Source organism: Stomoxys calcitrans, chromosome 5 (assembly GCF_963082655.1).
Source record: "Stomoxys calcitrans chromosome 5, idStoCalc2.1, whole genome shotgun sequence".
NCBI lineage: Eukaryota > Metazoa > Arthropoda > Insecta > Diptera > Muscidae > Stomoxys > Stomoxys calcitrans.
Window position 1 is genome coordinate 33,153,941 of NC_081556.1, and position 25,291 is coordinate 33,179,231.

The following is a 25,291-nucleotide window of genomic DNA, read 5'->3' on the forward strand; positions in this document are numbered from 1 at the left end:
TGTGCGTTTTTTAGGCGCAAACAGAAGAAATCAATAACTAAGATTCTTTATGTGTCGCTTAGGTTAAGAGTAAGTTTGTGCATTTATTTTAGTTTTTTACTCGTTTCGGTTTTTGTTAAGTACGAATGGCGATTTTTTGTTTGTTAGTTTGTTTCCCTGAGAAGTGTTCGAGTTTTTTGTTATAAAAGTATCGCAAAGTCTATGATGAATTACAGTATCTCATAACGCATCTAAACGGCCAGTCATCAAATCGCCAGGCTTGCAAAGTGGTGTTTGTTTGTTTCCAAATAAAATCCTTAAAAATGAAATTTTTGGTGAGCAAAGTGAAATCTTAATAAAGTGACTTTAAAATTGAGTTATTAAAAAAAAATTTTTTTGAAAAAATATATTGTTCAACAAATTTAAACTCATATGTGTTGTAGATCCTTGTGTCCTTGATCGCGGCCACCGTTGCTGCTCCTGGTGGATTATATGGCGGCCACGGTGGTTATTTTGCTGGGGGCTATGCTGCAGCTCCAGCCATCAGCTATGCTGCACCCGCCATCAGTTATGCTGCTGCCCCTGCAGTGGTTAAAACCGCTGTTGCAGCTCCTGCCATTAGCTACGCTGCCCCTGCTGTGAGCTATGCTGCTCCTGCTGTCAGCTATGCTGCCCCTGCAGTGGTTAAAACTGCTGTAGCTGCTCCTGCCATTAGTTATGCTGCCCCTGCGGTGAGCTATGCTGCTCCTGCTGTCAGTTATGCTGCCCCTGCTGTTGTTAAGGCTGTGGCGGCACCCGCTGCCACCAGCTATGCTTCCTTCACCTCGGTAAGTAACTTATTTGAGTTTTTTCCAAAACAAAAAAGTATGAAAAATAATCTTAAACAAGTAACTGCTAGGTTAGGTCGGGTCGATCTCTGGATACCCAAAACCATGGATATATAGTTTATCTGTTTTTTGTCGGCATTTAATGAAAAATGAGCCACAATAAGTATATACTGAAAAGCGATCAAGTATATATAGCTATATCACATTATGGTCCGATCATGACCATATATATCAAGGATGCGCCGACATCCAGTATGACTTACTGCTCAAAATTTGAGCGGAATCGACTAATAAATATGCCTTTTAATGACCAAAGACCTTAAATCGGATAATCGGTCTATGTGATACCAAAGTCGAAGGGTCTAATACAACACACACTTCCAAATTTCCGCAAAATCTGGTCACAAATACGCCCTTTATTGGTTCAAGACCCAAAAACATTACATTGCTGTATATGACACCTTTATCCGAATCCAAAGCCCGATCTGGATTATATTGGCCAAGCATGTTTAGGGACCTAACAAAACTTACTTTTCGAAATTTCAGCGAAATCGGGAAATAGTTAAATCGGAAAAAGTTATATTACTATCATAGCTTTATTCAAATATGGTCCAATTTGGACCACACTTTGAATGGATGTCGATGTGTTCAAAACAAATTGTTCCAAAATTCTTCAAAATCGAATCGAAAATGCTCCTTTTTGTCCAAATATCGAAAAATAAAGGTCAGTCTATATCCAAATATGATCCTACCTAGATTATATTTGACCGGAATGTCAAGGGGTCCAATATTTACTCAATGTTCTTGATTTTGTCGGTACCGGGAAAAAATACTCAATTTATGGGTTCTTATATCGGAAGTTCCGTGAGTATGACAAAACTCTCACATATCAATGAGTGCTGCCCGATTCAAGTTTAAGCTCAATGATAAGGGATCTCCTTTTAATGGGCAAATCCGGACGGCGTGCCACAGTGCGACACCTGTTTGGGAAGAAATTTTTTACATGGCATAGTGCCTCACAAATGTAGCCGGCATTCGGAGGGGAAAACCACCGCAGAAAAGTTGTTATGATGTTCTTCGAACCCTGGCATTCAGCGTCATAGGTGGTCATGACAACCTTTGAGCTACAGTGGCCTCCCAGTACATTTTAATGTGTATATGCCAGCAATATCGAAACATGGTCCGATCTGGATCGTACTCGAGATGTGCTATACAATTCACTGTACCAAATTTCATCATCAGTCGGATCAAAAGTACGACTTAAATAAGGTGAAGAAATCAAATTTGAAGATTGATCTATATAGGGACAAAATCACTTTTGTTCCCATATAGTCACATATAACCGAACTTCTAAGCTGATCTGCCTATTGTAAAAAAAAAAATTAATTTTTTGTTAAGCTTTAGCGGTAAGAACTTCCTCAAGTCCGCCACTTCAAGTTTTTAAAGTAGTCCAGAATGACGAAAGGGTTAAGTGCCTTGTGAAAGTCCAAGGACGATTGACCCATATTCACATGCTTCTCCCAGCAATTGCGAGGTAGAAACAAATAAGGTAAGCGACCGATTCCATCACCACAAACCTAGAAGACGCCCACTCTCCCTGTGTCCAGGACAACATCAAGGACTAGACGTTACCATGACCAGTCGGGATTCCTGTTAGAAGTCCTACAATAATTCCTCATTCCCGTGATTAGTGACTTACCGTTAGGTAAATACTGTTCTACAGTGCCTTGGGCAACCTATAACACACGACGTCAACACGTGACTCATTTTCGCGGTAACCATAGGTCATTGAAGACATCGTCCATCCTACGAAGAATCTCACACCCTAATAGGCGGCCTGCAACTTCTGGTCATCGCCATAAACCTAGCAAAAGTCCGGTTCCTTCAGTGTTCAGCACGACATCAAGTACCTGACGTTGTAATGACCAGTCAGGATTCCTCTGAGCATTCCATGGTTATGTTTCCTCAGCCCCAGGATGAGTGACGTGCTGTTTCGTGAAATATTCGGCCACAGGGCCTTGGTAAACTACAACCCACATCATCTGCCCAAGTACCATTTCGTAGAAATCTTCTATTCCACCAAGGAGCTCGCATATGCAAGAGATCGCTGAATCGGTAGTAGAATCGGCTTATATCTATTCCTTGCTAGCTCGTCAGATGCCTCAGCTGTCCTTAATGGTTTGAGACTCATAAAGCCTTTCCATGGTTCGTAGGTGTTCTTCGCATCTGCTAGCCATTCTAGACCTCACATGACACGGCGCCACAGTTTTTAGTGCCGTTGTAGACTGATCGGGTAGTCGCTCGCGCATCGAAATCATCTACAATGCCTTCAGTACAGCTAACTAAACTAACTCCATAATTCATAGGAACTCAAGGAAGGCTTTTGTTCCGTTGCTCCATTCCAATGTGGGTCAATGTGTGTATAAAACTGGTACAGGGTACGCCGTAAAACTTTCAACCCAGAGTTCTCTCTCCGAAATAAAAAAGTCCAATCGGCCAATTAGGCAGAAACCCCTGGTATCACGCCAGCCCCGATCTCATATGTCCCGACGCCACTGCCTTCAGCGTCACCTTATTGTCCCTTAATTCGTGATAACCTGGTCGGGTAACCGCCACCGTATTGCAATCAAAAGTATAAAATGGTGCAGGGAACGCTGAGATACCTTCAACCTATTGCTCCCTCTCCAAGATAACAACGTCCAATCGGCCAATTAGGCAGAACCCCCAGGTATCGCACCGTATATACCCTACAACCGCGCCGGACCACTAGTCCAGTCCCCATCTCATAGGTCCCGACGCTAACGCCTTCAGCGTCACCTAACTGTCCTATAAATCGTGATAACCTGTTCGGGTAGCTGCAATCGCATTGTTAGGTACTGGGAACGTCGAGATATGTATCCCCAACCCAGAGCTCCAATTGGCAAATTAGGCAGAACCCCCTGGTATATAGTCAATCGAGCCGTATATACCCTACGGCCGCGCTGAACCACTAGTCCAGTCCCAAGGCAACAGTCTTCAGCGTCGCTTACGTGAAAACCTGTTAGGGTAGCCGATACAGCAACGTAATCATCTGCTGCGGTTTAAGAACCGCAAAGACCTACGCCTAGAAGACACTTCACTGTCTAGAAACCTATACAACTACTTAAAAGCTAGGGATTAATAAAATCTTCTGCCCCGATGCCCCCTCCACGAATTGGACTGGTTTTCCCTTTCCGGGAAAATCAGGCTAATACGTTAACATGGAAGAACCCCTGGTACATTGCCCATAGTGCCGAATATACCCCACGGTCTCGCCGAACCAACGCCACAACCTTCAACGTCGCCTAACTGTGTCGTAATTCGTGACAACTTGGTCGGGTAGCCGCTACCGCATTGTAATCATTCACTGTGCCTTAAGAACCGCAAAGACATACACCTGGAAGACACTTCATCCGTCTAAAAACCTATGAGACTACTTTACAGTTAGGAACTCAATAAAAACTTCAAAGATTAGACTGGTTTTCCGGAAAAATCAGTCTAATCAGTCGACATGGAAGAACCTTTGGCATATGGCTCATTGTGCCGTATAAACCCAACGGCGACTCAGTCCAGTTCCGACGCCAGAGAATTTGACTTAGATCGATCTAGATTTGGATATAGCCGTCGATCTAGATTTGAATATAGCTGCCATATATTGGGTTGCCCAAAAAGTAATTGCGGATTTTTCATATAGTCGGCGTTGACAAATTTTTTCACAGCTTGTGACTCTGTAATTGCATTCTTTCTTCTGTCAGTTATCAGCTGTTACTTTTAGCTTGCTTTAGAAAAAAAGTTTAAACAAATTATATTCGATTAAATTTCATTCTAAGCTTTATTAAAAATGCATTTACTATCTTTTAAAAAATCCGCAATTACTTTTTGGGCAACCCAATATATCGAACTCTTTATTTAAGGTTTTAGACCCATAAAAGGTGAATTTATTAACAGATTTGCTGACATAGGCACAATGAGCTGCGTTAGGCCCCTCGATATTCGTACCAAGTATGGTTAAGATCGGTTTTTATTTCGACATAACTGTCATATATATCTATCACTCAATTTAAAGACTTGAGCCCATAACAGTCGTATTTATTGCCCGATTTCCCTGTTCATCCCTGTTCAACACGTTTTAAATTTCGAACAGTAAGATATGTTAGGCCTCTCGACATCCTTGTTTTATTTGGCTTAGATCGGTCCAGATTTGAATATAGCTGCCATATATACCGATCTTCCGATGTAAGGTTTAAAACCCATAAAAGGTAAATTTATTCACAATGAATCCTAACACAACTCATTGTGAAATTAGGTACAATGAGTTGTGTTAGGACCCTCGACATTCGTACCGAGTATGGTCAAGATCGGGCTATATTTGAATATAGCCGCCATATGTACCAATCTCCCGATTTTAGTTATTGGAACAATAACAGCAAGTGTATTGCTCGAATTCGCTAAAATTTTATACAGTGGGCTGTGCTAAACTTCTCGACATCCGTGTTCTATATGGTTCCGATCGGTGTATGTTTGGATACAGCTGTCATATGCATATACCGATCTCCCGATTTAAGTTCTTAGGATCATGAAAGGGACATTTTTTAACCGATGAATGTGGTACAATGAGTTGTGTTAGAACCTTACATAGCCTTCTTGAATATGGTGGAGATTGGACTATATTTAGATATAATTGCTATGGATTCATGCCCACCACCATGGGCATCCAAAGTTGAGCCGGGCCGAACTTAAACCTGTTTTACTTGTTATTTCCTAAAATTGTGCCAAAAATGGCCCGAATCGGCCATAAACTGATACAGCTGCCACATAAACCGATCTTCAGATTTGACTTCTTTAGCCTCTAGAAAGCGCAATTACTTCCCAATTGGGCTGAAATTTTGCATTTTGCGTAGAGTTGTGCTATGGTTTCCAACAGCCATATCAAGTATGGTCTAATTAGGTTCATAAACTGATAAACTCCCGTATAAACCAATCGGCCTATTGGACTTCTAGAGGCTCTGGGGGCCGCAATGTGATCTATCTTCTTTTATATTAGAAAAAGTAATTCAAAGAACATGTCAGGTGCGAACCATGGTAGAGGGTATATAAGATTCGACCCAGCTGAACTTAACGCACTTTTAATTGTTTTTTCTGAATATATGCTTATTGTTTATCTCGACGATAAACCTGAACCGGCAGATGGCGGCCGGTTAGTGACTTATTGTCCCGATAAATTCTAACAGATGGTTGTTGTTGTAGCAGTGTGATGTACACTGAGGCGACAGCCCTTGCGGGTGAAGGACTTCATCGATTCAATTCGGTACGTACAACCGGCTGCCATGGAATTGCAAACAGACGGTAATATACCATCTGCTTTTTATACCGTATACCACCATTGTCGTACAGGGTATTATAGATTTGTGCATTTGCTTGCAACGCTAAGAGGGAGAAGAGCTAGACCCATCGATAAGTATACGGATCGGCTTTGAATCACTTCCTGATCCGATTTAGCTATGTCCGTCGGTCTGTCTGTCCATGTATTCTTGTAATCAAGGTACAGGTCGCATTTGTGGATCGATTTTCACAAAATTTTGCATACGTGTCTTTTTTGGTCCAAGGATGAACGCTATACATTTTGAAAAAATCGATAAACCCGCCCTTAGGAGTTGTAGAATGCTGATAGTATGCCATAACGGCGTTGCACGCACTATACCATACTATACCATATCATAACTCTCAGGGTCTTAGTATTCATGAGTTACAAACGTATTCATTTACCTTCTATTACATGCATTATTCCTTACATAATGCGGATTTTTATTTTCGCTTTCTCTATTCCTTCTTTAGGTTGTTAATCACCCAGCTGCCGTTAAGACTGTTGCTGTTGCCGCCCCTGCACCCGTTGTTAAAGTAGCTGCAGCCCCTGCCATTTCATACGCTGCTGCCCCAGCCGTCTCATATGCTGCCCCAGCAGTCTCATACGCTGCCGCCCCTGCCATCTCATACGCTGCTGCTCCTGCCGTATCATATGCTGCCGCTCCAGCCATTTCACTGGGCTATGGTCATGGCATCAGTTATGGTTATGGCCATGGTCATCATTAAATCTTGAATATTCATTTCTAACGCAAAACAAAAGATATCTAACCATTGCAAGAGGACAACAAAGACGCCGTTTTTAAATTTACTCCATTGACGTTCTTTTTTTCGAATTTAGTCAAGAAAATTGTTACGTTTTCAATTTTTATTTCAAATGCATTAGTTACCATCAAAGGATACATAGAGGGCAGAATGTAAAGTTCTACCAAACGCAACATGTTAGGTTTTCCCATAAACAATAGTTAAGCAGAAAGAATCATTTATTTTTTTTTATTATTATTTTTCTTAATATATTTCCATTAACTTTTCTCATATGAAACACAAAAAAGTATTCTCTTATTATTTATACATTAAGTGGCAGCTAAGAAGAAAGTTCAATGAAAGTGCTATTGCTAAAATAGAAATATTTATAATGGAATGGTTGAAAAACAGGTAATGGAAAATAAAGAAACGTATGAGCTTTTTTCATAAAAAAAATCCAAAGGAAATGTTTTCTAGTTTTATTTCATTATGGGTGAATCCTCTAAGCATGAAAAAACTTAATATGGATTAAAAAATATGCTCCCCAGGAATAAATATCCATGAAGATAAAGTTAAGAAAAGAAGTTAAAGAAACGTATGAGCCTTTTTCATAAAAAAAATCCAAAGGAAATGTTTTCTAGTTTTATTTCATTGTAGGTGAATCCTATAAGCATGAAAAAACTTAATATGGATTACAAAATATGCTCCCCAGGAATAATTGTCCGTGAAGATAAAGTAACTTTAACTAGTAGAGACACAAACCCATTCAATTTTCAGTGCAATGGCATTAAGTTCGGCCTTGTTAAACTGAATTTCGTTTTACTTGATTTCTATCAAATCATTTACAGAATTTGTAAATTCTTACAAGTTTATTGATATTTTTCTTATTTTATTAGAATATAATACAAAAATACAAGAAATAAAGAAATGCTTAAAGAATTTTTCCATCACTAGACATGAGGTAGTAAAAGAACAACAACCACTATGAAAATTATATTTATCACCACAAAACACAAAGCGTTGAGAATCTTGGCCACTTCTCTCCAGGGTTGCTGATCTGAACCAATAAACACATCGTTCTGTAAAGGAATAGAAAAAAATAAGATCGAAAGTACAATTATAAATATCCGTGAAGATAAATTTGAATATAACTAAGCCAAGACACAAACCTGACATTTTAACAGAGCTATGTTAAGTGATTAACGGATTTTCTTTTATATTTTAAACAACAAAAAAATTAATTTTTAGCACTTTCTCACCTAAATTTTCTAAAATCCCTTGCTGATTTATAAGGATCCAGCACAGTGGGCCATTATGTTAAATTTAAATATAACTTTTGGGGCCAAATTTCTCCTATCTGAAATATAATTTGAATATAGGGACTACTGAATCTAGTAGCTCTTGGTATGAGCTAATCCTGGTATGACTTTGTATCACCAATCCAGCACAGTGGGCCATTATGTTAAATTCAAATATAAGTTTTGAGGCCAAATTTCTCCTAACTGAAATATAATTTGAATATAGGGACTACTGAATCTAGTAGCTCTTGGTATGAGCTAATCCTGGTATGACTTTGTATCACCTATCCAGCACAGTGGGCCATTATGTTAAATTCAAATATAACTATAGGGGCCAAATTTCTCCGATATGAAGTATAATTTGAGTATGGAGACTTCAGATTCTAAAAGAAGCTCTTGGTGGGGCCTAATTCTGGTATTAGTTTGTATCACCTATCTATGACCAGTCAAGCACAGGCCATTATGTCAAATTCAAATATAACTTTTGGGGCTAAATTTCTCCGATCTGAAATATAATTTAAATATGGGGACTACTGATTCCAGTAGTTCTTGGTAGGAGCTAGTCCTGGTAGTTTGTATCATCTATCTATGACCAGTCTAGCACAGTGGAGCCAAATATCACCGATCTGTAATATAATTTGAATGTGGGGACAACTGACTCTAGTACGTCTTGGAAGGAGCTAATCGAGGTATTACTTTATATCACCCATCTATGACCAGTCCAGCACAGTGGGCTATTATGTTAAATTCAAATATAACTTTTGGGGCCAAATTTCTCCGATCTGAAATATAATTTGAATGAGGGGATAACTGATTATAGTAGCTCTTGCAATGGGCTTATCCTGATATTATTCACTGCAATGCCGTTTTAAAAATGGGTCATATAGGTCGTCAAGATATATATTTTTTTGGGCATAGAGGTTTGAGGGTTTGGTTATTATTAAGCAATTTATAATTGTAGATTAATTCTTTAGCAAGCGATTTTAGAGCATTTTAGGTAAGAAATTGCAAGAAATTTATTTTTTTTATTTAAAGTATAAAAGAAAATCATATAACAGTGCTCTATTAATCACTTAACATAACTGTATTTAAATGTTAGGTTTGTGTCTTGGCTATGTTAAAATCAAATTTATCTTCACTGACATCAATTACAACAACTTCGTGGAATTGCAAAAAATTCCAAAAACAAAACTTACATCAGACAAACGCATACACAAAGCAATACGCAGAGGAGAAAAATGGACAATGGAACTTAACCAATTGTAGGGCTTACTTCGGGGGGGATACAACTCCAGCCACATTAGGCAAATGTGAAGTATGTAACAGAATGTGGCCACTCGCAGGATATGCTGATAGGCCATCACTAAAAATAAAAATTAAGAATTTATATAATTACATATTTTGGCATATAAAAAACTTACTAATTGGAGGAACATAGGGTTTGGGGGCATGTTTAGTCAAAAACATTAGTCCCAACAATAGGACCATTACCACCACCAGCAGCAAAGCCCCACGACGATAGCCTCTTAACAAAAAGGAGAGTATAATCAAAACTTGACATGCTTTCATTAAAAAAAACCAAATAAGATATTAAAAACACAAAACTCTTTTTTTTCGAACTTTCACTTGTAACTCACTCAAAATTGGCATGGAAAAAACATTCTTATAGAACCGACTATTTCTAGCTATTTCAAACTCAATGGCTATATCACCAACCATGGACTGGAGTACCTTTTTATCAGTATACCTCATGTTATTGGCATTATCAACAGTTGATACTGTAATGGCTTTCAATGTCCACTCCGATAATGTCTCTATTTTAGGATGGGCCCAATGACCATCGTAGATCAAGTCTAATGTTCCCAAAGGACCTGGATCCAAGCCAAATATCACATCACATAGTAAGTGCTCATTCGGCCAATTTTTCATTGCATTGGGACACCAGCTGCTAAAAACCACATTTTCAAATATCGATGTCACTGTACCATTATAATCGATTTTTATACGATGTTCTATGTTATAGTATTCGTCAGCATGTTCAATGGAGCTGTAAATAAAAACAAACTGATGAATGATTTCTATAAAATGAAATAAACATGTCACACGCCTTACTTGATTTTTAAAAGTGTAGGCTGCCATATGACATTGTCATGGTAATGTAGGAAACCAATATCATAGTGATCTGTGGGATCCCAAATAACACGAGGATCATACCAAGTCTGTGAAAGATTCAAAAAACAAAAAGTAAATAGGCACTGAAGTCGGGCAAAGCCGAACTTTGGACAACCTACGCCAAAGTGGAAAGAAATTCCTACTTCCGTAAATGAAATCATTGGAAAAAGAAATCAAGTTGGGACCGAATCTAGGTTTCTGCTGAGAATTTATAGAAATAACAAGAAAGGAAAGGCAAAAGTGGGGCTATGCCGACTAAAAGTGGCATAGTGGAAACAGGGAGCTATATCTAAATCTGAACCAATTTTGATGGACTTTGGCGGAGGTTTTCAGATAGGTTATAAAACAATCTGTATCAAATATTCAGCAAATCTGTTCAAAATTGAAAAAACCGGAGCGCTATTTGTGCAAATACGGCGATGTATGCAAATGCAAATTTTGCCCATGAACATTCCATTAAGGGACAGGGGCAAACTTCTCACATATCAATGAGTGAAGTCTGATTCTAGTTTAAGCTCAATGATAAGGGGCATCCTTTTTATAGCCGAGTCCGAACGGCGTGCCGCAGTGCGACACCTCAAAAATTGAGCAAGATTGCTCAATAAATGCGCTTGCAAAGACTCTGGAAGTGAATATCGGGCAATACATATATATGGGAGTTATAACTAATCTGAACCGATTTCGATGTAAACAAGTCAAAAAAACAAGCCGGGCCGAATCTTATATACCCTCCACTATGAATCGCATTTGTCGAGTTCTTTTCCCGGCATATCTTCTTAGGCAAAAAGACGATAAAAGAAAAGATTTGCTTTGCTATTAAAGCTATTGGTGACCTGTGTAAAATGTCAGCCAATTCGAATAAGAATTGCGCCCTTTGGGGGCTCAAGAAGTAAAATAGAGAGATCGATTTATATGGGAGCTGTATCAGGCTATAGACCGATTCAGACCATAAAAAACACGTATATTGATGGTCATGAGAGGATCCCTCGTACAAAATTTCAAGCAAATCGGATAAAATTGCGACCTCTAGAGGCTCAAGAAGGCAAGATCCCAGATCGGTTTATATGGCAGCTATATCAGGTTATGAACCGATTTGAACCTTATTTGGCACAGTTGTCGAAAGTCATATTAAAATACGTCAAGCAAAATTTTTGCCAAATCTGGTTAGAATTGCGCCCTCTAGAAGCTCAAGAAGTCAAGTCCCCAGATCGGTTTATATGACAGTTATATCAGGTTATGGACCGATTTGAACCATACTTGGCACAGTTGTTAGACATCATAACAAAATACTTCGTGCAAAATTTCTTTCAAATCGGATAAGAATTGCGCCCTCTAGTGGCTCAGAAGTCAAGATTCAAAAACCATACTTAGAACTGTTGTTGAAAGTCATAGGGAAACACGTCGTGCAAAATTTCATTCCAATCGGATAAGAATTGCGCCCTCTAGAGGCTCAAGAAGTCAAGACCCAAGATCGGTTATATGGCAGCTATGTCAGGTTATGAACCGATTTGAACCATACTTGGCACAGTTGTTGGATATCACAACAAAACACGTCGTGCAAGATTTCATTCCTATCGGATATGAAGTGCGCCCTCTAGAGACTCAAGAATTCAAGACCCAAGATCGGTTTATATGGCAGCTATATGAAAACATGGACCGATATGGCCCATTTACAATCCCAACCGACCTACACTAATAAGAAGTATTTCTGCCAAATTTCAAGCGGCTAGATTTACGGACGGACGGACATGGCTAGATCGACATAAAATGTCACGACGATCAAGAATATATATACTTTATGGGGTCTCAGACGAATATATCGAGTAGTTATAAACCGAATGACGAAATTAGTATACCCCCATCCTATGGTGGAGGGTATAATAACTAGGAATGTCGAGAGTCACAAGAGAATCACGCGTGCAATCGGTTAGCGAGAACCGTTTAATAAATGGAAATATTGGGTTGCCCAAAAAGTAATTGCGGATTTTTCATATAGTCGGCTTTGACAAATTTTTTCACAGCTTGTGACTCTGTAATTGCATTCTTTCTTCTGTCAGTTATCAGCTGTTACTTTTAGCTTGTTTTAGAAAAAAAGTGTAAAAAAAGTATATTTGATTAAAGTTCATTCTAAGTTTTATTAAAAATGCATTTACTTTATTTTAAAAAATCCGCAATTACTTTTTGGGCAACCCAAATAATAGTAGAAATCGGACGAAATGGATGGGAACTATACCGAGATCTGAAAAGATTTCTTTCATTTTAAACAGGCTTCGTCTCTAGGATGAACATTTCGACCTGTACTCTGAGGATGGCAAAATCCGCATTGTTTGGGTGCCGGGCCATAACGGAGTAAGGGGAATTGAAAGGGCAGACGATTTGGCGGTGAAGGCCAGAGGACTGCTGTCATTAAACTTGGTTAACCCGAAGACTTTCGGGTCGACGCAGTCCGAGTTAAGGGAGTGGGCGACGAATGCGCATGCATTATGGAACAGCGAAACGGTCGGTAGGACGGCGATCCTATAGGGGGATCCAGATCGTGAGAAGACGAGACTATTACTGAAAGGAAGTAAGAACGAGGTCAGTATAGCAATTGGTATCATAACGGACACATAGGACTGCGAGCTCACTTATGAAAAATCGGTGCGGCAAGTGATACTTTGTCTAGGGCATGCGGGGAAGATGATGAGATGTTGGAGCATTTCCTTTGTCATTGCCCGGCTTTTGCGTCCAACAGATACCGGCACTTAGGTGGAGACACAATACCAGACATGAACCAACTTAGGGGAGTGGTATTGAAAACAATTAAGGATTTTGCAAGAAACACGACATTTCTAGCTTAAAATTTTCTTTTTAGAGGTTACTTTACAGTTTTAAGAGCGCACATCAAGCCGATTACTGGCTTAGGTGTATGTTCGCAGTGGCATGGGGCGGATTAATATCTGCACCCTCTTTTCAACCTTACCTAACCTAACCTTGTTTACAAATTAACATGAACAGATGGACATAGCTAAATTGAAACAGATCTGTAACTTGTCCATCGGTCTATCTATCTTCCTTTTCGTGTGTTACACGGTGGGACTCACAGAGGCACCAGAATCTTGGAATAATGAGATCGATTAAAGGCTTATCATTGCAGAATTAGGAAGCCTTGAGGAGCTTCAAACCATTTAAGTCACCGGGACTTGATGGAATGTTTCCGGAGTTACTATAAAAGGAGGCGATCTATCTGGCCTGTAATTTAACAGCTTGCCTAGTCTTGCACATACTCCGAAAGTCTGACAGGAGGCAAAGATGATATTTATATCCAAGACAGCAAGTTGTGCGACACCAAAGGCCTACAGACCTATAAGCCTTATGTTCTTTCTACTTAAAACCATGGTACGTATTGTTGACACCATGGTAAAGAGTAGGGCATCCAACGAACTGCTCAAATTCAAACAGCATGCCTCTGTCAAGGGAAGGTCGGTGGAGACTGCCCTGCACGAGGTTGTGCATAAAAGAGAAAAATCCTTCGATGACAAGACGTGCACATTGGCGGTATGCATTGATATCGAGGGGACGTTTAAAAATGTGCGGACCGACACACTTATCCAATCCATAAACCAGTACCGGGGGACCAGGACCTTAGAGACTGGATAAACAATTTGCGGACCGACACACTGATCCAATCCATAAACAAGTACCGGGTGGACCAGGACCAGGAAATTAGGTACTAATAGGGTGCGATGCGAACTCTTACATTTCAAATTTCGTGGGGTAGTACCAACATTAATAAGCGGGGCCAAGCCCTGGCCGAGTTCTTGAATACTAACGATCTAATAACACCACTACCTTTGTTAATAGGATTAGGGAGGAAGTTTTAGATGTGACGATATATTCGGAAGAGGGAGGTATTAGATATGACGATATATTGGGAAAATCTAATCGATGAGGTTCAGGATTGAAGAGACTCCAAGGAGCATTCCTTCTCAGACAACCGAATCCGATAAGCTTCCGTAATAAGTTGAATATCAACTGGACAAAATTCGGAAGACTACTCAGAAAAAGACTTGGGCAAGATAATTGAGTTTGTCCAAGCACAGAAGACATTGACGACAATGTCAACAGGATTACGACTACACTAGTGGAGTCTTTCGAAGAAAGTTGTCCTCTTCGAGAAAAGAAATCAGCCCAAGAAAAACCCTGGATGATCGGGGAGATTCGCAACATTGGAAAAGAAGTGCCCAGACTTTATAACAGAGCTCGTCGTAAAAAAGCCGACGTTTATTGGGATATGTACTACACACGGCTCTAGGAATACAATAAGATTATCAGAGCGTCAAAACGTGCCTCCTGAAAGCTTTTCTGCGAACGCCCCTAAGATTAGAAAGTTTCTCTCACAAACCCATGTCCAAACTGAAATGTTAGTAGACGACATGGGAGTGAGAGCAGACACAACGGAGGACATGTTGAGGCTTTTGATGAAACCGCATTTTCCACAGGATACGACGGGACTCACAAAGACTCCGGAATCTTGGTATAATGAGGTTCATCGAAGGCTTATCATAACGGAATTTATGGTCGAGGAAGCATTGAGGAGCTTCAAACCAGAAGGAGGCGGACTATTTGGCACCCCATTTGGCCTGTATTTTCACAGCGTGCCTAAGATTTGCATATAATCCGTGATAAGACAACCACTTACTTATGCCTCATCAGTTTGGTGCACTGCGATGGAGAAAAAGTGCAACGTTAGGATAATACGACAGGTTCAGAGAACGCCCACTAGGGCACTGGAGACTATTCTAGATATCCGACCCATTAACATACAGATTAAGTGTGATGCAGCCACTGCGGCCATGAGACTTAAGGCGATGGGAGAATGGATTGAGGATGGGAGCAGCTCATACCAAAAACGAGAAAAAGTGCAACGCTAGGATAATATGACAGGTTCAGAGAACGCCCACTAGGGCACTGGAGACTATTCTAGATATCCGACCCATTGACATACATATTAAGTGTGAGGCCACTGCGGCCATGAGACTTAAGGCGATGGGAGAATGGATTGAGGATGGGAGCAGCTCATATTATCGCGGTATAGTTGAGGCGACTAGGAAGGAGGGGAGAGGAAGAAAAGAGGTTTCCTATCCGATATCTGGGACGACACATAAGGACGAGTGTGAGCACTGCTGCCAGCGGCACAGTTTTGGACTGACGGAGCTCTAGTATTGCTGGTGACCGGTGACATCCCCCAAGGGACATAAAGTCCAAAAACATTTTTGGTTATTATGCGGTTAGATTAGGTTAGGTTTAAGTGGCAGTCTGCCATCAGACTTACTTAGACGTTTTCGTCCATTGTGATACCACAGGAATAGAAGAAGGAAAATGCCTTCAAGTTCCTACCGTTGAACCATCCAGATCAATTTAAAAACCCCAATAACTTGCGAATGTTCACATCCGCTAAATCAGACAGGTTCTCAAAGAAATGAGAACCTAAGGTGGAACTCCTACTGACTGCAAGTGCAGGATACACACACAGAAGGTGTTCTATAGTGTCTTCTTCCTCGATGTCCCTACAGCCTCTGCAAAAGTCGTTGCTGGCAACCTTCAGTGTGTCAGCATGTTTTCCGATTGGACAGTGACCTGTCATGACGGACACAATGACTGAGACGTCTGTTCTAGCCAATGACAGCAAAGCAGTAAACCTCTTCAAATCTAGATTAGGCCACATGGTTTTGAAATGCTCACAGCCCCCTCTTTGTGACCATCTATCATTCGTTGTCCTTTGGGACTGGTCCTGAAAACTTAGAGGTTATAACGCCCAAAATTTGTTTGGGCATTGTGGCCCTAAAAATGTTGAGCCTTATGTCCGTTGGGTGTTATGACCGGTCACCAGTATGGCCATCTGGAAGATCATGTTACACGGATGGATCAAAGCTAAAGGACAGAATGGGTCTGGGGGTCTACGAGTACATTGAGAACCCAGGGTCTGCGATCTGTTTTAGACTGCCTGACCATAATACGATCCCACAGCCAGAGCTTCGGGTGATCACGGAAAGCGTGAGGTGATGTGATTTTCAAGGGAGGACGTCAAGTGTGAACATCTTTACGGAAAGTAAACTAGCCATCAGGGCAATAACAACCAGCACGGTATGGTCATGAACAGTTTTGGAGTGTAAGAAGGAGATTAACGCATTCTCTGAGGATGGCACAATCCGCATCGTTCGATTGCCGGGTCATAACGGAGTAAGGGGGGAATAAAAGGGCGGACGATTTGGCGGTGAAGGCCTGAGGACTGCCATCAGTAAACTTGGTTTACCCGAAGCCTTTCGGGTCGACGCAGTCCTAGAAAAGGGCATAGGCGACGAACGTCGGTAGGGCGGCGAAAACTTTATGGGGGGATCCAGATCGTGAGAAGACGATGCTATTATTGAAAGGAAGCAAGCAGGAGGTCAGTACAGCTTACGGTATTATAACAGGGCACATAGTACAGCGAGCTCACTTATGCAAAATCGTTGCGGCAAGCATGGATAGGGCATGTGGGGAAGATGATGATGATGCGGCCAACAGACACCGGTACTTAGGTGGGGACACAATACCACACATAAACCTACTGAGGGGTGTAGTATGGAAAACAATTAAAGATTTTGTAAGTAGCACGAACTTCCTAACTTAAAATTGTCTTTTTTGAGGTTACTTTTTAGTTTTCAGAGCGCCCAACAAGCCGGTTACTGGCTTAGGTGTATGTCCATAGTGACATGGAGCGGATTATTATCCGCACTATTTTTTTAACCATACCTACATGCAAATGCACTAAGCTATAATACCCTGCACAAGAGTAGACATGTGGACCGATCATGAAAATATGAAAATCAAATAAAAGATATATGTAGATATGACCAAGGCCATTTATCAGCATTTGGCGCCATCTCAAGAGGGACTTTATGGCCTTAAGGGCCTAAATTGGCAGATCGGTTATATGGCAGCTATATGTTAATCCGCAGCTATATGTTATAGTACAAATCGGTCTATAACCTGGTATAGCTCCCATATAAACCGATCTCCCGGTTTGACTTCTTGTGTCCTTACAAGCCGCAATTTTTGTCCGATTTGGCTGAAATGCTTTCGGTGTTCTGTTACAAATTCCAACAACTTCCATACACACCGCTTTCTCGATTACCTTTGTTGGGTTCCTAGAAACATTAATTTTTGCTGATTTGACAAAAGTTTAGTATGTAGAATAAAACTATGCCTTCAACTTATTTTAGTTTGTATACATTTTTAGCAGAATTTCACCAATTATCAAACTCCATACATAATCAAATGACGTAATTTTCTCCCAACATCACATTTTTCACTTTTTTCTCTCACTCATGTGTCTTAAAATTTTCTCTTCAGCTCACTCACCAATTTCAAATTCATTCTCGTGTGCATCATACCACGATCGTGTTGATAATTTACGGAAGCCACAACAAAATCCAAATCAACATTGCTCAACATTGCCGGAAATGAACCATTCTCAGCCTTGTCATTGATATATTTCTCCAGCGATTGCATGGGCGTCATGGGGCGAACTTCTTCCTCCAACTCAGAGTCAAAACCATCAAATTGACAATCGTAAAACCAACTGGCCGGAATATTGTCATAGGTGGTAAAGCTTATATAATTGATCTCCAGGGGTGAGGAATCGGTGAAATTCATCAGGGGTTCCTCTTTGAAGCCCGTTATGTAGACCAATAAATTGGCATCTAAAAAGGTTTTGTGAACCAAAAATGCACACAAACACCAAAAAAGAGGGACATTTTTGTGATTATCACCAAGAGGCTGATTTTTGTTAAAGAAAAAAAAAATATGTTCAAGGTTATACCCTTCGTCTGTATAATTTCGATGGGGGTGTAATCAAGCATTGATAAAATGTTTGCGTCCTGATTTGTAGCCACTCGACGACGTCCCATGCTGGTACGTATTGTGGAGAATGTATTGCGACCGGCTCCAATGACTGAGATTAAATGAACGTTTGATTAGAGAAAACAAGTAAATTATTATTTTTCTTTTTTTTTAATCACAAGATCACTTCTATGCCAGCGAATCTCACCTATTTCATAAACTTTATCCACCAAACGCGGATGATCTGTAACCGACAACAATATATGGGCATCTCTTGCTGTCATCACATAGAATTTCAGATGTAACACTTCATTATCGGCCAATTTATTATTTTTTAATTTTTGTACATGAAAGAAATCAGCATAATTATAACCCCGACTCATGGGAATCACATAGTGGTGGCATGTTGCCATTTGAGTCAAACTGACGTTATATTTGAAATCGGCTGCAGTCAAGTCGAACGATAGCGTCATTAGCGCCACTAGAATATGGAACACATTCTTTGCAATTTTCATTTTTTTTCTCAATGAGAATTTCTTAATAATTAAATGCCGGTTTGCTTTTTTCAATACGAAACTATCTTCTCAACATCCACACGAGAACTGAAGTGAAATTTCCTCGAGAAAGCCTTTGGTTGTTATGTTCATTACAAAAAAATTCCTTATCACTTTCAGGGCTGAGCAACAATAAGTTTTATCATACAAATAATGAATTGAGAGCCTTAAGAAGGCAGTGCGGTACCCCCAAATTTTCAGTAGTGGTGGAATATGTAACAATTAACAAATAAAAAACATGTTAAGTTCGGTCGGCCGGGATAGGTGGGTACCAACCACCATGGATTCTGCTAAACCCGTAGATCAGTTAATATGGGAGCTTATCAGGTTATAGACCGATTTTTGGCAAGATTGTTGAAAATCATAGCAGAACACTACGAGCAAAATTTCAGCTTAATCGGCTTCTAGTCAAATCGGCAGATCCGCTTATATGGGACCTATCACGGTTAGGTTAGTTTGAAAAAAGGGTGCAGATATTAATCTGCCCCATGACACTAAGCAAGTAATCGGCTTGTTTTAAAATTGCAAATTTTGCCCATTAACATTCCACTAAGGAACAGCGGCAAACTTCTCACATATCAATGAGTACAGTCCGATTCAAGTTTTAAGCTCAATGATAAGGGGCCTACTTTTTAAAGAATAGTCCGAACGGCGTGCCGATGTGCGACACCTCTTTGGAGAGAAGTTTTACATGGCATAGTACCTCACAAATGTTGCCAGCATTGGAAGGGGAAAACCACCGCTGAAAATTTTTATACCCTCGTCATTCTGTTTGTAACTACTCAAAATGTTCGTCTGAGATTATGTCGATCTAGCCATGTCCGTCCGCCCGTCCGTCCGTCTGTCTGTCGAAAGCACGCCAACTTCCAAGGAGTAAAGCTAGCCGCTTGAAATTTTGCACAAATACTTCTTATTAGTGTAGGTCGGTTGGTATTGTAAATGGGCCATATCGGTCCATGTTTTGATATAGCTGCCATATAAACCGATCTTGGGTCTTGACTTCTACAGCCTCTAGAGTGCGCAATTCTTATCCGATTAAAATGAAATTTTGCACCACGTGTTTTGTTATGATATCCAACAACTGTGCCAAGTATGGTTCAAATCGGTCAATAACCTGATATAGCTGCCATATAAACCGATCTTGGGTCTTGACTTCTTGAGCCTCTAGAGGGCACAATTCTTATCCGATTGGAATGAAATTTTGCACGACGTGTTTTGTTATGATATTAAACGACTGTGCCAAGTATGGTTCGAATCGGTCCATAACCTGATATAGCTGTCATATAAACCGATCTTGGGTCTTGACTTCTTGAGCCTCTAGAGGGCCCAATTCTTATCCGATTTGAATGAATTTTTGCACGAAGTATTTCGCTTTGATATCCAACAACAGCGCCAAGTATGGTTCGAATCGGTATAGAACCTGATATAGCTGTCATATAAACCGATCTTGGGTCTTGACTTCTTGAGCCTCTAGAGGGCCCAATTCTTATCCGATTTGAATGAATTTTTGCACGAAGTATTTCGCTTTGATATCCAACAACAGCGCCAAGTATGGTTTAAATCGGTATAGAACCTGATATAGCTGTCATATAAACCGATCTTGGGTCTTGACTTCTTGAGCCTCTAGAGGGCCCAATTCTTATCCGATTTGAATGAATTTTCTGCACGAAGTGTTTTGTTATGATATCCAACAACTGTGCCAAGTATGATTCAAATCGGTTCATAACCTGATTTAGCTGTCATATAAACAGATCTGGGGACTTGACTTCTTGAGCTTCTAGAATGCGCAATTCCTATCCGATTTGGCTGAAATTTTACATGACGTATTCTATTCTTACTTTCAACAACTGTGTCAAATAAGGTTCAAATCGGTTCATAACCTGATATAGCTGCCATATAAACCGATCTGGGATCTTGACTTCTTGAGCCTCTAGAGTTCGCAATTATTATCCGATTTGCCTGAAATTTTGTACGACGGATCCTCTCATGACCATCAACATACGTGTTTATTATATTCTGAATAGGTCTATAGCCCGAAATAGCTCCCATATAAATCGATCTTTCTATGTTAGGAATTCCTTGCTACTTACAAAATCCTTAATTATTTTCCATGCCACGCCCCTAAGTTGTATTGTGTCCCCACCCAAATGCCGGAATCTGTTAGGCGCGAAAGCCGGGCAATGACAAAGAAAATTATCCAACGTCTCATCATCTTCCCCGCATGTCCTACACAAGCTATCACTTGCCGCACCGATTTTACTAAGTGAACTCGTAGTACCGTGTAACCCACTATGATACCAATAGCTGTACTGACCTCCTTCTTACTTTCTTTCAGTAATAGCCTCTTCTTCTCACGATCTGGATCCCCTCCAAAGGATTTTTGCAGTCCCACTGACCATTTGGCTGTTTCACAGCGTTGCATGCGCATTCACCGACCCGAAAGGCTTCGGGTTAACCAAGTTTATTGACGGCAGTCCTCTAGCAGTTTTCAGCGCCCCCTTACTTCGCTATGGCCCGGCTCCCAAACGATGCGGATTTAGTCACCCTCAGAGAAGGCGTTAATCTCCTCCTTCTTACACTGCAAGACTGTTCGTAACCTTACCGTCCTGGTTGTTATTGCCCTTATGGCAATTTTACTCCCCGTAAAGATGTTCACACTCGACGTCCTCGCGTTAGCACCACACCAACTCACCCATTCCGTGATCGCCCGGATCTCCGCCTACCAGACCGTATTATGATCATGCAGTCTAAAACAGATGTCAGTCCCTTCAGTTCTCAATGTAGACCCCCAGGCCCACTCTGTGCTCTAGCTTTGATCCGTCCGTGCAACATGATCTTCCAGATGGCAATACTAGGGTTCCGTCAATCCAAGAGTGTGCCGCTGACAGCAGTGCCTCGCCCTCGACCTCAAGGTTTATTTCAGGTATCAGATCGAAAACCTCTTCCCTTCCTTTGAGGTTTCCTATCGTCGCCTCGATTATACCGCGATGGTATGACCTGCTCCTATCCTCTATCCAATCTCCCATCGCCTTAAGTCTCATAGCCGCAATGGCTGCCTCACACTTGATCTGTGTGTCAATGGGTCGGATATCTAGTGGCCGTGGTCTTCATCACTCCGCCTATGCCAAGACAACATGTTCTCTGAACCTGTTGTATGGTCCTTATGTTGCACTTTTTCTCCATAGCAGTCCACCAAACTACTGAGGCGTAGGTAAATATTGGTCTAATCACGCTCCTGTAGAGCAAGTGCACTATCCTCGATACTTTTCTATGTGAAAACTTCTCCCTATAGTGGTGTCGCTCTCCGGCACGTTGTTCGGACTCGGCTATAAAAAGGAACTACCTTATCATTGAGCTTAAAAATGATTGGACAGCACTCTTTGCTATGTGAGAAGTTTGTCCCTGCTCCTTAATGGAATGTTTACGGGCAAATTTGTTTGTAGGTGCTCAAGATGTCAAATCGGGATATCAGTCTATTACGAGCTGTAACAGGTTAAAGACCGATTCAGACCATACTTGGCTTAGATGTTGGAGACCTTTCTAGATGTAGTTGTGGAGAATTTCATCCAAATTGAATAAGAATAACGCCCTATAGGGGCTCAAGTACTAAAATCGGAGATCGGTTTATATGGGAGCTATATCAGATCACGGACCGATTCCGATCATATTTGCCATGGATGTTGGAGACCTTAGTTATTGTGACAAATTTCAGCCAAATCGGATAAGAATCTAGAGGCTCAAGAGGTAAAATCGGTTTATATAGAAGCAATATTAGGTGATGGACCGATTGGGACCATACTTGGCACGTATGTTGGAAGCCAAAGTAGATTTCATTGTGAAAAATATCAGCCAAATCAGATAAGAGCTGCGCTCTGTAGAGACTCAAGAAGTAAAATCGTGATATCGGTTTATAAGGCGGATATATCAGGTTATAGACCGATTCAAACCATTCTTGGCAAGAATGTTGAAGGTCCTAGTAATTGTCATTGTGCAAAATTTCAGCAAAATTGAATATGAATTGTGCCCTATAGGGCCTTAAGAAATCAAATCGGGAGATCGGTTTATATGGAGATCGGGATATATCAGGCTAAAGACCGAATCAGACCCTAAATGGTAAGTATGTTGGAGGTCATAGTAGATGCCTAGCCAGTCGATCGGACAGACTGTCCGTCAGTTGTAGTCACGCTACAGTCTTTAAAAATTGGCATAATGAGTAGAAATTTTGCACAGACTCGTATTTCTTCTATACGCAGGTTTAGTTCTTGAATGGCCACATCGGACTATATTTGGATACAGCTGCCATTTAGAACCATATGCCGATTTAGGGTCTTAAACCTATAGGAGACGCATTTTTGACCCGATGTCGGTGAAATTTGGCATAGTGGATTTAATTAGGACCGCCGATATCCGAACCAAAAATGGTCCGGATCGGAACATATTTGGATATAGCTGCAATATAAACTGATATGCCGATTTTAGGTCTTAGGCCTATAACAGGCTCATTTATTACCCGATTTCAATGAAATTTGACATAGTGAGTTTAATTAGGCCCGCCGATATCCGAACCTAAAGATAGGAACATATTTGGATACAGCTGCCATATACACCGATTTGCCGGTTTTGGCTCTTAGGCCTAAAATTTGGAACTGTTACCTGTATAGAGCTTCTCGACACCTGAACCAAGTATGATTAAAATCGGATGTAGTAGTGTTATAAAAAATTTGGATAACATATTTGTATCCATGGTGGTGGGTATCAAAAGTTCGATAATTTGATAAGAATTCCAACTTTAAAAGTTCCTTTCTATTTTTCGAAGTAATTTTACGCAAGTTTAACAAAACTTGGTCTGACTTACCATTTTCACATTCATTCTTGTATGCAGCATACTATGATCTTGTTGATAGGTTAGAAATGTAGTGTCTAAAAGCAAATGCACCTCTTTCAAATCGGCTGGAAATGAGCCATTTTCTGCCTTTTCATTTAAATTTTTTACCAACAATTCAATGGGTGTCATGGGGTGAACTTCCTCCTCCAATTCATCCTCAAAACCATCAAATTGGCAATCGTAGAACCAGGTTGCAGGAATACTGCCATAGGAAGCGAAACTAAGATAGCCAGGGTACAACATGTGAGGGTCATCAAATGTCATCAAAGGCTGTTCCTTGTAGCCTGGGATAGAAACCATCAAAGTCGAATCTAAAATGTTTTTTTTAATTTTTCATGATTTTGGGTCTGTTTATGCACGAAGCCATTAACTATTTACTTTTCAATTGAATAATTTCAATGGGGGTGTATTGTGAGGCTGATAAAATTTTGGGATGCTTATTGGTTGTCACACTAAATCGACCCATTTTGTTGCGTATTGTGGAGTAGTTGTTGTAACCTGCACCAATCACTAAGAACACAACAAAGGCAAAAACCACAATTCAATGTTAATGCTTAAATGACTTCCTTTTCTCTTACCAATTTCATAAACGTTGTCACTTAAACTGGGATTTGGTATTTCCGTTAATAAGATATGAGCATCTCTTGCCGCATTCACATAGAATTTTAAATGAAATATTTCATTTTCTGATAATTTAGTGTACTTAAAAGCGGATAGGTGAAAGAAATCCACATATTTGTAACCCTGATTCCGAGGTATTACATAATGACGACATGTATCCATTTGAGCGGAAGTGATATTAAATTTTGTTTCCGCTTTAACTACTCCTAAGTGGAAAATCAAAATTATTAATTTCACTAGCAGCAAAAGCAGTTTAGTTCCCATTTTTATTTTCCCCTCAATTTAAAAGTACAAGCGCTTATTTGCAATGAACTATTCAATAGCTTAAAAAGAACTGAAAATTTTTCGCTATTGAACTGCGATTGATGTGTTATTTGTTTAAGGCTGCAATTGTTATCACAAAGAGAAAGTAAGCAATAGAAGGGTCAAATAACCCAGCAAAGAATTTGACTGAGTTTTCTGAGATATTAAGAAGGCTATCAAGCCCACATTTTATTACGATTGGAAAAAGAATCGATGTTCAGACATTACTGCAAAAAGACAGTCAAACATGGAAAGGGAAGGTGGACGGCACTGGAAGGGAAAACGGCACTGGAAGGTATGATAATGACTTTTGGAAGATAAATATACAAGATAAACATATTGGGTTGCCCAAAAAGTAATTGCGGATTTTTCATATAGTCGGCGATGACAAATTTTTTCACAGCTTGTGACTCTGTAATTGCTTTCTTTCTTCTGTCAGTTATCAGCTTTTACTTTTAGCTTGCTTTAGAAAAAAAGTGTAAAAAAGTATATTTGATTAAAGTTCATTATAAGGTTCATTAAAAATGAATTTACTTTCTTTTAAAAAAATCCGCAATTACTTTTTGGGCAACCCAATACTTAACACTCACCGAATATGGTAAAGTCATGGTTTATTGAAAACAAAGTTATTTCAGGAATAGTGATACAATCCTTTTTATCATAAAG

General features: G+C 40.2%; 2 protein-coding genes across 3 annotated transcripts; one reads left to right on the forward strand and one right to left on the reverse strand.

Moving 5' to 3' along the window:
* Positions 1 to 229: 229 nt before the first annotated feature.
* On the forward strand, positions 230 to 7,133 carry LOC106096361 (cuticle protein 16.5). The gene is made up of 3 exons (XM_013264065.2): positions 230 to 314; positions 423 to 806; positions 6,660 to 7,133. The coding sequence occupies exons 1-3, from the start codon at positions 303 to 305 to the stop codon at positions 6,912 to 6,914; spliced, it is 651 nt and encodes a 216-aa protein (XP_013119519.2). The 5' UTR covers positions 230 to 302; the 3' UTR covers positions 6,915 to 7,133.
* Positions 7,134 to 7,817: 684 nt separating this feature from the next.
* Positions 7,818 to 24,633, reverse strand: LOC106096405 (neuronal acetylcholine receptor subunit beta-4). Of its 2 annotated transcripts, none has more exons than XM_013264147.2 (8): positions 24,280 to 24,633; positions 24,080 to 24,211; positions 23,672 to 24,012; positions 10,340 to 10,446; positions 9,865 to 10,274; positions 9,649 to 9,789; positions 9,424 to 9,590; positions 7,818 to 8,008 (listed from the first exon to the last, which is right to left on the reverse strand). In XM_013264147.2, the coding sequence occupies exons 1-8, from the start codon at positions 24,584 to 24,586 to the stop codon at positions 7,880 to 7,882; spliced, it is 1,734 nt and encodes a 577-aa protein (XP_013119601.2). In that variant the 5' UTR covers positions 24,587 to 24,633; the 3' UTR covers positions 7,818 to 7,879. The 2 variants fall into 2 exon arrangements, with proteins under 2 accessions (XP_013119601.2, XP_013119600.2); XM_013264146.2 differs by lacking the exons at positions 23,672 to 24,012; positions 24,080 to 24,211; positions 24,280 to 24,633 and adding exons at positions 17,783 to 18,123; positions 18,243 to 18,374; positions 18,471 to 18,851 and having other exon boundaries at positions 7,827 to 8,008.
* Between the last annotated feature and the right edge of the window lie 658 nt (positions 24,634 to 25,291).

Bases quoted from the DNA above. Each gene is read 5' to 3' on its own strand.
- LOC106096405 (XM_013264147.2), bottom strand. From the start codon at position 24,586: ATGGGAACTAAACTGCTTTTGCTGCTAGTGAAATTAATAATTTTGATT. The intron at 10,447-23,671 runs GTAAGTCAGACC...AATCTTTCACAG, and splicing joins CAAGAATGAATGTGAAAATG to ACTTGGTATGATCCTCGTGT. The intron at 10,275-10,339 runs GTAAGGCGTGTG...TTTTATTTACAG, and splicing joins CCTACACTTTTAAAAATCAA to CTCCATTGAACATGCTGACG.
- LOC106096361 (XM_013264065.2), top strand. The intron at 807-6,659 runs GTAAGTAACTTA...TTCCTTCTTTAG, and splicing joins GCTATGCTTCCTTCACCTCG to GTTGTTAATCACCCAGCTGC.